General features: G+C 41.1%; 1 protein-coding gene across 2 annotated transcripts in view; it reads right to left on the bottom strand.

The window, feature by feature from the left end:
* Positions 1 to 12,655, bottom strand: part of PTPRT (protein tyrosine phosphatase receptor type T) — a 747,520-nt gene that overhangs the window by 110,055 nt on the left and 624,810 nt on the right. For both annotated transcript variants that reach the window (XM_043495677.1, XM_038369864.2), the window contains exon 14: positions 4,784 to 4,919. In XM_043495677.1, coding sequence (XP_043351612.1) covers positions 4,784 to 4,919 — 136 coding nt within the window. The remainder of the gene's footprint in view (positions 1 to 4,783; positions 4,920 to 12,655) is intronic.

Genomic DNA, 12,655 nt, shown 5'->3' with positions numbered 1-12,655 from the left:
CCTCTTTAGACTTACGTGCCTTATCCTGTTTTAGCAAGAAGGTGTGGGGTGGGGTGAATGACTCAGGGTGAGAGAGAGCACATGTATGCACACAAGCATGAGCATGACTCTGTAGCCTGGTGGTTAGAGCACTCACCCAAGATGGGGAGACCCGGGATCCAGTCCCCCTGTTCCAATGGCTCTAATTATTTATCCAAAGTGCAACAGCTTCAATAGAAGAGATTGAGGGAGCCTCACATCAGAATATCCCATAGCCCAGTGGTTAGGGCACTCACGTGAGTTGTGACAGATCCCTGTTCAAATCCCTTCTCCCCCTCAACCCTATCACCAGTGGGCGAATGCTATTCATAAAGCGATCACGCTATATCTGACTTATCAGTCCTCATCTTCAAAGAATACCGGCACAACAGTTTCAAAAGATGAGCCTGGGAGCTTAAATTCATTACTCTGATGGACACTAAAAAGCATGGACTGAACAGACACACTGGATTTATGGCTTCTTACAATAATCTGTAACTCACCGACCCCCTCTTTTTGTCCTATGACTACAGAGGTGTTAACGGGCCATTTTACCTTAAATGGTCCCTTCGAATATGTGCTAATTACTTACGCTAAGCAATATGCCCCACCTTGCATTTTGCTGTGATGCTGGGAGCACCTTTCCCAGACCTGAAGGAGAGCTCTGTGTTGCTCAAAAGCTTGTCTCTCTCCCCAGCAGAAGTTGGTCCAATAAAAATATTACCTCATCCACTTTGTCTCTCTAATTGTTTTTTAAGGCACTCAGTAGCGATGTAATTAACGGACAACTTACATCCTCAAGTATTATTTTATTTGCATGCGTCAATGAGCGCAATGAATGAACATGCATTTTTGTGGGCATATCTTGTGTGCCCTTCTTTGAAATGTCAACAGTGTGCACTACAAGCAGGGGCAAATAAGCTGAAGGAAAGTTTTAATACTGTCTAGGAACGAGTGCCTTACCCTGCAACTCCTCAGTCACGAGTAGTTCGTACTTATGCTAGTACACCCACCAAAGTCAAAGGGGCTACTCACATGTGTAAACAGTAATAGCTGTCTAACTAAGGTGGTGTGCGATCAGGCAGCTCAGGTTTCATCTAGGATCAGAAATGTAGTAGGAAGAGAGCCCGAGACATAAGCCCTTGTATTAAAGGCCTGGTATGAGTCAGGGCCTGCTTACAGAATTTGGCAAGAACAGGGCTGACATTACAGAAATACACATTCCTAAGAGGTGCTAGTTACAGAGCGCTTACGCAAACACATCCCAATATTAAGGTATCAGAACATTTTGACATTAAGGAGGGTACAAAAATATTTCCTAAGGATAACAGAAACATACTGACCCCTTTTAAAAGATAAGGTTAGGAAGACAGTACATAATAAAGATGTTTTAACTAAACCAAGGGTAGGCAACCTATGGCACGCATGCTGATTTTCAGTGGCACTCACACTGCCCGGGTCCTGGCCACCGGTCCGGGGTCTCTGCATTTTAATTTAATTTTAAATGAAGCTTCTTAAACATTTTAAAAACCTTATTTACTTTAAATACAACAAGAGTTTAGTTATATATTATAGACTTAGAGAAAGAGACCTTCTAAAGATGCTAAAATGTATTATTGGCACACAAAACCTTAAATTAGAGTGAATAAATGAAGACTCAGGACACCACTTCTGAAAGGTTGCTGACCCCTGAACTAAACCAACACGTACAAAATAATGGGTAATAACTAGTGACGTCAAGGGGCAGTAACTAACTCTGTCAAAGGGGCAGTACTAACTTGTTTGTATTGGGGTACAAAAATGTATCTCAAAGAGAGTATTTTTGGCCAGCCTAGGGAGCAGTGGAAAGTCCCACCACTAACTAAGCTGCATCCATTGTCATGAGCATACATGTCTTCGTATCCTCGTAGAGTCTGCCAGGTGCTGTTACCATGCTTCATTAACAATAAACCTAGCTGGGTGCCTTTGCTAAAAACCAAGTCTAAATTTATTGGGCAGTTTAATTAAGGTCTGCTATCTCCGCCATCTGCGCAGAGCTGGGACAGCACACTGAATAAACACATACGCAGCCAACATCTGACCACAACAATCATGTTGAAAAGTAGAGAGAGCATCAGAAAAGTAACTCGCAAAAAAACCCCAACACATGGAAAATCCCTCCTTGGTACGAAACATATCTGTGTCCTATCTGTTTTCTGAATCATATCTGTATATTACATGGTAGGAGCTCTTAAAATGATAACAGAAAAGCCAGCTACAAGTTATGCTCTATTTCAAAGTTTGAGAACCAATGGTTCACAAAGAAAGCATACCATCACACAAAGACGAACTGCTTGAAAACTTTGCTTCTATCCACAGCAACAATTTCAGACAGTTTCAACCAAACATGAACAAAACCAAACTCTGAGAAATCACTTCTCCCCACTGAAAGATTTTAATGCTCTATCCAGCTGAACTCATATTCCAAAGGAAATGGCTGTCTCTAAGCAAGCACAAACACACCATGCTTGGCAGGGTAATAATCACCCTAGAATAAGCCACTCCAGCATCCTCACCCTCTCACATTAAAAAAAAAAAATAAAGCAATTTTCTGCTGAAATCTCTGCCATATTTCACAGCCAATCATTTAGAAATCACATGGGAATGCCTCATGCATCTGCAAAATCACATCTTCTCTCTCTCTCTCTCCAAAGGCACAATGAAGGATAATTGTAAAATAATGACAAGTTTAAGAAATGTGCAAAACAGAGTAAAATTCCAAACTGCAAAACAGCTCAAATTTCATTTTAATAACACTACTTTGCACATATATAGCATCATTCACCTGAGGATCTGAAAATGCTTTACAAAATAAGCTCTCAACCCATCTTTGAGGTATTGTTACCCTTTTTCAGACAGGCAAAGTGACTTTCCCAAGGTTATGCAGTGACTTGCAGAACCTAGTCTAGAACCTAGCACTCCAGGTTTTAGGTTCATGCTCTAACCACAAGTGCCTCCTTCATACATACAAGTCAAAACCAGACAATTTAACCAGATTTACTATTGTAGTCTGATTCACATAATCCTCTAATTCCCCTGGACAAAATCTCAAAGCTAGAACATTTCTTGCCTGCTTTCCTCCTCTAACTTCTCTACTTGTCCCACTGCCCCGGGCCCATTCTCGTTTCTGCTCTTACTCTTCTTTTTAGCTTCTCACTCTCTCTAGCTCACACTACAAACATGCTTTACTCTCTCGCATCTTACAAAAACCCACCATTGACCCCCACTTGCCCCATCTCCCTTTTCATCTCTAAGATCATTGAACATGCTGTCGATAATCACCTTCAGTTCTGTCCCAGACTTTCCCAATCCAGCCTCCACCCCTAGCACTCCACTGAAACCACTCTCACCAGTTTCTAATGACATCTTCTTTGCCAAAACTTAGAATCAATATTACGTCCCCATACTCCTTTACCTGTCAGCCACCTTCAACACACTTGCCCATGCTCCTCTTCTTGAAATCCTGTCCTCCACTCGTTTCCAGGACCAGTCATCTCCCCTATCTCTATAATCACTCCAGTGTGTCCTCTGGAGGGTCCTCATCCTCCCACCAGTTTTCTGTGGGGGATTCCACAGGACTTTGTCCTTGGCCCCCTTCTCTTTTTTCTCCATGCCTTATCTCTGGATAATGTCATCCACAAATGCAAATTCAACTACCATATTCATTTTGACAACTCACAGATCTCCTTCTCCAGACCTGTTTCCTTCTAATCTCCCCGCTGCCCCTCTCTGCTACCTCCTTTCTCAATCCCTGTGGACAGTATCCCCATTCTACCTGCCTTCTTCAGCTTGGCCCTCTCTCTAGGTCCACACGTCTAGACTATATCTTCATCTTGCTGATTCTTTCTGCATAACATATCTATGATAGGGCCTTTCCTATCCACACACACAGCTAAAACTCTTTGTCCATGCTCTCATCATCTTGCATTTTGATTATTGCAGCGTCCTTCTCTCTGGCTTTGATAAATGCAACCTTGCTCCATTGGTATCAATTCAGTATGGTGCTGCAAAGATTTTCCTAGCTTGTCACTCTGACCACGTCACTCCTCTCTTTATATCCTTCCACTGGCTTCCCATTTTCTATCACATCAAACATAAGCTACTTGTATTCACTTTCAAGGCCTTTCATGGCCTACTCCTGCCCTATCTATCATCTCTCAGTCACTTTGGAGATCTTGACTCCTGCCTCATGATGCCAGCTTCTATTGCCCAGTTGTTTATTTTTCAGACAAGGCCCTTTGTGCTTTCTCCCATGCTGCCCCTCATTTGGGAGGAGCTCCCAGTAAATATCCACAAAACTGACACACTATCCTCCTTCAATACCCTCCTCAAAACTCTTTTCCCATGATGCCTCCAAAACACTTGACAATGTTTAAGCTGCTGATGGGCTGAGACCACTGTCTGTCAGGCTGGCCAGTACTGTATCATTGTTTCCTTGTATTCTTCCAAATGTCTGTCTCCATCTGTTGTCCCTTGTCTTTGAATGTAAGCTTTTTGGGACATGGACTGTCTTTTTGTTCTGGGTTTGTACAGTGCCCAGCACAATGGGGCCCTGGCTCGTAGGTGCTATTTTGATACAAATAAATAACAACCACCACTACCACCCAAATCCTTTCCACCACATGAACACAAGTGAAACATTTTATCTCTACTGAGGTAACAGCTTTAATAAAATACAAGGAGTCCCAGCCAGTAGCTCTACAATGGAAGCAAAGCAGAAACTTACCTCCTTTTGATGGTGAGCATTGCTCCTAAGAGGATAATAACAAACATCAGAAGGCCAGCTATAACCCCAGCCATTTTCACTGTGTTGTCAGCTTGCTTTTCGGGCTCCACTGCATTGGAATTCTGGGTGGAAGCTCCTTAAAAGGTGGAGGGAGGAAGGAAATAAAAATTAGAACTTGTAGAAAATATCCCATAGTGATCAGATTTGAATAGTTAAAACCTAATGATATACATAGCAACAAATTGCAGCAAACAAATTGCCCATCTAGCCTGATCTACTGCTTTCAGCAGATATTTCAGAGGGAGGTGTAAAGCCCCAATATAATACACCTGATTAATTTTACAATATTATACTATAGGGGAAAACGTCTTCTTCAGATAGTAATCAGCTTATACCCAGAAACAGGAGAATTAATAGCAATTATAAATTTAATTTAAGTTTAGCTGCAGGTGCTAATCTTAGGGACAGAAACAGCAAACAGCACAAAGTTTACAGTGAAGCAACCCCATAACAGTTTTGTAGCAACATTTTTTCTTCTGCAGTAGGAAAAAATATGTATTTGCCACTACACTGATTACACATCAGTAAACACATTAATCCAAACACACAAAACAACCCCCTTGCCGCTCAAATCATTTACTTTGTTCCATATATGAGTTTTTCTGTCTTTGGCAAGGCAACACAATTTTCACCTCAACAGAAAACGTACACCATGTGCATTTAAAAATCAAATATATTTATAAACTTACTCTTTGAAAAGCGTTTATTCTTTCACTTACTTGCCAAGGTCTGACTTCAAGGTTCTGTTTCCCCTTCAATAGTTGATCACTTTGTAGAATGTGGCTGCCCAATTATTTAGCGGTGCTACTCATGGGAAGCCTATTACACCTATGTCGTGTAGACTTCACTAGCTACTGCATTGATTTCCTTCCAGATACAATTTAAATGTGTTGAGTTTGATTCAGAAAGCCTAAAGGTTTTGTGTGACAGTCTATACTATTATAATTACCACTTTTACAAGACTATGATTCATTTTGTACAAAGTATGCCTTGTGAGGTATCATTTGAAAAGTCATAATTTGCTGAATATCATTATTCTGTTAAAATATTTGTAGCAATACTATATGTGAGGTTATAAGATTCTACTGTATTATTGTAACTGAAATACATAGTAATTCTAGGTCCTACAAACCAATTTTTCAGAGACAAAGATACGCTAGCACCCCAGACATGAGTTAAACGGCCATCACCTACTTAAGCAGACATCCTTCAGCTGATGGGAGGTGTAAACAAGAAATTTATACTTCATCACAGGGACTATTCAAACCTCACATCCACAATGGACTGCACGTCACCATGACTCAGCACAGATGTTTCTAGCACAAGAGCCTGAATTATAAAGAGGGAGGAAAACATTTTACTTCACCTTTTCTACTCCCATCTTTCTGCTCATGGCATCAACTCTCAAAGAACTAAACTAAGACAGAGTGGTCCCAGGCTGAAATGAGATCCAGCCTGCAAAATTTACAACAGCGTACGGTGAGACAAAACCTTTGCTTTTACAGTCACTTAGCTTGTTAAGTTAGGTGTTAGCTTGCATGTTAATCTTTTAATTTCTTTTGTAACCAATCCTGACTTTTATGCATCAACACTTGTAATAATTTAAAATCTATCTTTCTTCAGTTAATAAACGTATCTTATTGTTTTATATTAACCAGTGTGTTTGGATTAATCAGTGTGTAGGAAACTCCATTTGGGATAACAATGCTGGTGCATACATCATTTTCCTTTGATGAAATGAAAGATTTTCTATGAGCTTGCATTGTTCAATGGTTTGCTGAACAGTATGAGACACATATTACTGGGGGAACAAGGTTGGGACTAAGAGCTTGCAGGTATTGCCCTGTACATAATTAATGAGTGACTGGGCAGAGTGCTCTGGGAGTGAATTTGCATGCTGATAGCTGTGTGAACAGGCCAGGAGCGGGTGTTCCGTTAGCATAGCAGCATAAAAGACACCCCAGGCTAGAGAATTAAGGGGACACAGCTGTTCAACAGTCCAGATTGTATTCTGGGTAATGTCACATTTTGAATCATGGTTGCCTTAAAGACTATGGGACAAATGCTGATATCAATTGCACTGTTGCTATTATTTATTTAGCTACTGATACAATATCTGACTTCCTTGTGGTTACTTGAATTTACAACCAAGATCAGAACCTGACTGCATGAGCCATCTTGTCTGTTGAAGTCAACTGGGTCCTCATACTTGCAGCCCTCAAAGTTGAACACCTATAGGTTGGGAAAGGGGACCAAGGGTGGAAAGCAAATTGTTCTCATTAGAAGCCTCTGAAGTTTGCTTCCCTGATTGGTCTGACAAAGCCCACGTGTGCTGATCTTTAAGGAAAGTTGTATGGATTCTCTCTTCACCAAGACTAGTTAGTGTTTGAGTCAACTTTCTGAGACACAGTCAGGAGTCTCATTGATTAATTTTTGTCATTATTTTGTCATGTGATTTAAAAGATTGTACTGGCCAATATGAATCACAATACATCTGCATAAATAAAACAAGTAAAGAATACACAGGATGTAGGTAAGTGCCTACTGGTTAAACCTGTCCAAACTGATGGACTTCAATGGGATGAGGATCTGTCCCTAAAACAAACAGGAGATGCTGTTTCAAGAGGGTGTTTTGTTCTTGTTAGCTGTTGAAGGACAAACATGGACCAATGACAAGTAAATAAAGGAAAAAACTAATTTCCAGACATTTTGTTTTCAGACACACATGCAAATTCCACACGAATGGGCGAATAGTCTAAAATTTGATGAGAGGCTAGAGAGAGCCAGACTGGTCCTCAAAGATTAAGGGTGCTTAGAACCACAGTTCTGATGTGAAACTCTCTTTACTCTACACTGTGGTAGCCTGGAGGGGTTTTTTTTTCTTTTAAGTTTGAAAGTTCTCCTTTAAAATTCATCCCCACACTGCCTTAATAATGTGAACTGGCCAATCACAAGAGACAATACACATGACAAGTGACACATTGTGATGGATGGAGTTTGCCGGTGGTACTGCCTGGTGGTTAGGGGGTTAGACCTCTGTCATGCCTCTAGTCTTTCCACCAGGACACTTTCACACCTGGTGGAGGTCTGTCTTTTATTGGGGATTAACTTGACACTCTAGTCAGGTTATTACTCAGTCTTATTTTCCTGAAGGACCCTGAAAGGGATACCAGATGTCCAGTACACAGGAGTGCCTTACGGTTGCCTCCCTGGGCTCCTTCCTACCTCCCGCCCTCTTGTCAAAGTCTTGCAGTCTGTCTCACAGTAGTGAGAGACAAGGTACTAGTTGAACCTTCAGACCGACTGGGCTCAACCAACAGGTTCTTCCTCTCCAGGAGGAGGTTACTGCATTGCCCTTTCTCTGGAGCTTTCAGGGTAGGTCCTTCTCCCTGTCTTGTCAGGCCCATTCAGAGCTGTCTGGCTCACTATTAAGCAGGTGCAGCTGAGTGGGGTCACCTTGCCCCAGACTTGCTCCTTAATTAACCCTTTTAATTATAGTCAACCACAGCATGGAAGACAGTACCCTAGCTGGAACTGTCACCATGAAGTTCATGGAATAACAGCTTAGGGAGTATACCAACTGCAGCCAAATGTGCAGGCAACTAAGGTGGAATCTTGTGAATGGAGTGACAAAGGTGCATGAGGCCATATGACCTAGGAGAGACAGACATGTCTTGACCGGTACATGATGGTAGCTTTGTGACATGAGTTATGATATTGTGCATGGTCTGGAACCTGTCCTTGGGCTGATATGCTCTTGCAGTGATAGAATTTAAAGTTCCCCCAATGAACTCCAGAGATTGTGTGGAGATGATTCCCAGTGAAGAGAGGAGGTGTAGCATCATGGAAGTTGACATGTAGGCTTCCTGGCAGGACTTGTCAACAAGGAGCCAGTCATGGAAGTAGGGAAAGACAACAAGACCACAACATCAGATGTCTCACAGTAGTGAGAGACAAGGTACTAGTTGAACCTTCAGACCGACTGGGCTCAACCAACAGGTTCTTCCTCTCCAGGAGGAGGTTACTGCATTGCCCTTTCTCTGGAGCTCTCAGGGTAGGTCCTTCTCCCTGTCTTGTCAAGCCCATTCAACCCTCACTATTAAGCAGGTGCAGCTGGGTGGGGTCATCTTGTCCCAGACTTGCTCCTTAATTAACCCTTTTAGTTATAGTGTCACATTGATACACCCCATCATACACATCCTACCAGGTGAGGTTGAGAATGTTTCTGTGAATCACTTATAAAAACAAGTGTCTTTCCCCCTGCAGGCTCTTCCTAATTACAATGGGTGATGTTGACTTTTCATAGAATGATAGATGCGTAGGACTGGAAATGACCTGGTCTAGTCGAGTCTCCTGTATTCAAGGCAGGGCTATGTAATAACTAGAGCATTCCTGACAGGTGTTTGTTTAACCTGTACTTAAAAACCTCCAATGGTGGAGAGTCCACAAGCTCCCTAGGCAATTTGTTCCAGTGCTTAACTACCCTGACAGTTAGGAAGGTTTTCCTACTGTCCAACCTAAACCTTCCTTGCTGCAATTTAAGCCCGTTGCTTTTTGTCCTATCCTCAGAGGTTAACGAGAACAATTTTTCACTCTCCTTCTTGTAACAACCTTTTAGGTACTTGAAAACTGTCATCATGTCCCCCCTCAGTCTTCTCTTCTCCATACTCAACAAACCCATTTTTTTCCAATCTTTCCTCATAAGTCATATTTTCCAGATCTTTAATAATTTTTGTTGTTCTCCTCCAGACTATCTCCAGTTCGTCAACATCCTTCCTGAAATGTGGCACCCAGAACTGGACACAATAGTTCAGCTGAGACCTTGCCAGTGCGGAGTAGAGTGGAAGAATTACTTCTCATCTTTTTGCCTCATTTGGGTGTCCTCAAATATTATGAGACAGTTTTGGATGCTGGTATTTCAAATTTCATTAATCAAATTTCAGCACTTGGCTGAGACTGGTTGCATAATGGATGTTACAAAGTTGGAGTCTCATACTATTTCTTTTTATTTAAAATAGCTTATATTATGTCAGGAGTTCAAAATCCTTTGTTGTCTGAAAACAAACATTTATAATAGCTATCCATTTACAGAAGTAATATTTTGAACATAGCTTATGTATTGCTATATCAAATTGTCAAATATAGTGTCATCTGCAAGAGAAGTGCTGAAGATTCAAGGTGAGATTATGAGGCTCCTTCAAAATCTTTTGACAGTCTTTGCAGTCATCATAGACCCACCTATATATCTGTATAAATCAATCAATCAGTTATATGCTATAATACACCTTTGAGGCTGTAACAACATCTTCTCTAACAGGCTTAACAGCAGTTATCTAAAGGAAAACCTATGCCATTACAGGAAGCAGTGAAGCATACTCAGGAGATGGCATTCTTCACTTTCAGTCTGGCGTGTTGTCAGGGAATACTGTGTTTAGAAGCGTCCATATTTCAGATGAGAATTAAATCTAATGGCTTCACCACCCTATAGCGCTTTCCAACAGAGTTGATTAGTGTGTAAGAAATAATTCCTGTGTACATACAGTTGAAAAACATTTTGGGATCCTTCAGTATGAAAAGTAATCTAGAAATACAAGGAATTGAAAATAAAACATGTATAGTAGGATTTGCATTTTGTCTCTTCAGGTCCTGGAGTGAGATTGGTTAAGAGTTACAGAACATCCCATCAGCTGGACAATCCTGACTTACTGACAGAGCAGAATGTATGCTAATAGTGCAGCTTCCTTGCTGTGGCGGGTTAATACTTGAGCTATCCAAAGTGTTTGACTTGAAACTCAAAAGTACCCCTAATCAATTTTAATTTAAGTGCAAACTGTATCCATGAACACCTAGTGGTGTTCGAAAATGGTGTTAGAACAACTGCCACATGTTTGAAATTGGACCCAACAGTTTTTGCCCCATCCAATGTCCTCAAATATTTTGAGACAGTTTCTGACACTGGTATTACAAATTTCACTCATCAAATTTCAGCGCTTGGCTGAGACAGGTCGCATGATGGAAATTACACAGTTTGAATCTCATACTATTTATTTTAGTTACCTGATTGGTTGAATTTACTCCAAGCGCTCAGGAGATACAGCAAAAGCTGTTTTTCACTTGGGTTTTCAAAAGAAGAGGCTGCATTTCGCAAATTCTCTAAGCCATTTTAAGAGAGTCAATCTGCCTCAGCTAACTGTCTTGGAATTGATAATTTTACAGTATTAATAATTCCTAAGCCTCACATTGTTATAACATTGCAAGGGAACAGTCACTTGAAACAGATCAGAGTTCTCTTACTGCATCAGGAGTCATGTGTGTTTTCCTATTGGCGGCATTCCTCATTATCACTAGTACTGCCAGCTGGAATTCAACCAGCTCTTAGTGCCTGGCGACATCTTTATTCTAGCAGCATGGGGTCCATAAGGCAAATAGTATTGTATATTCATAAGACAACTGTTGCTGCTGTCACATGTGCCTTTCAGCCATGAGTGCATGCATCTCCTTGACTTCAGCATTCTACTGCACCCCTTTTCTGAGTTAGGTTTTGTTTCTCTCCTTTCAAGATCAATGGGTTTGGAAGCTTGTAAATAGTTCAAATGGGATGTTTCACAGAAATATCACTGAACACTGCTGAAACACTTTGTACAACTCTATTTAATGACCACACTTTCCCTTCTGGAGAGCTGCATTGTGTGGAGATCACAAGAAAGAATGAGTTTAGTAGTTACTATCCTTCTAGCTCCTAGTGGAGATTTCCACCATGTTTGGTAGAAGAAATTATTTCCCTTAAATAAAACCTGATACTTGGAATAGTAAGGTGTGTTTTTGGGGAGCACAAGGGGTTTCCATTTTATTTTTTATATTACAATAGTCTTGAAAGGCCACAGATGAGATCAAGTACCCATCTTGCAGGGCAGTGAAATAGACAAGATAAAGGATGAGGAGGAAACAGAGGCACAAAGCGAAGGGCCTTTCCCAAGCTCTTATAGATCAGTGGCAGAGTCAAAAATAGAAACCAGGTCTCCTGACTCCCAGTCTAATGCATTATCCCCATGAGATGACCCCACCTCTCACTGGTGTGCGTATAGGCAATCTGCAGAAACAATTTGCGGTGCAGAAAATGCGTGGTCCCAGGAGCTCATTAACAGAAGAAGATACAACTTACATCACACTGCAGAGATGTAAAGAATGCAGAGTGGGGGAATTAGTTCTTCTCCAAAGCCATGAACCTGACCAACCCCCAAGAGTCAGGTTTGTGAGTCATCAATCAGTATTGTCTTTATTAATGTTCCCACAGGTGCCGAAGGTTCCAATGCATTTATCCTTGATTGTGACGGCAATTCATAAAGAGCTACGTCCCATCAGACTCTGCTTTTCTGTAATGTGCAACTATTGAAAAATGGGTCCTAAATTGTGACAGAATGATAGTTTCCTAAGGTTCACTGGAGCGTCCAACCTTTCTCATTCAATCCTCCCCTGCTTCAGAACATGAACAAAGCTGGCACTGTGGCGACTGGTAAATTAACAATCCATTCTTTGGGAAAAGGAACTTTAAAATCCAAAATGAATTTTACTGTATCTGAGCTGCATTGTTTATTCCAATAAACTAAATCTTTCAGAAGATTTCTCTTGGGCCTCTGAGTTGAAGGGGTTTCTGTCCACAAGGAACAGTAATTGGACTGCTTGGATTCATAGAACAGGAAGTTGCATCAGAAAAGATTTAATGGACCTCTTGTTATACAATGCAGATGGCTCCAATCTGAACTGCTGTCTTAAAACAATGATTTTTATCTATGCTACTGAATCAGAATAGTA

The sequence above is a fragment of the Dermochelys coriacea genome, chromosome 13 (genome assembly GCF_009764565.3).
Source record: "Dermochelys coriacea isolate rDerCor1 chromosome 13, rDerCor1.pri.v4, whole genome shotgun sequence".
Classification (NCBI taxonomy): domain Eukaryota; kingdom Metazoa; phylum Chordata; order Testudines; family Dermochelyidae; genus Dermochelys; species Dermochelys coriacea.
The sequence above is the reverse complement of the archived record's forward strand: the minus strand, read 5'-3'. Positions and strand labels throughout refer to the sequence as shown.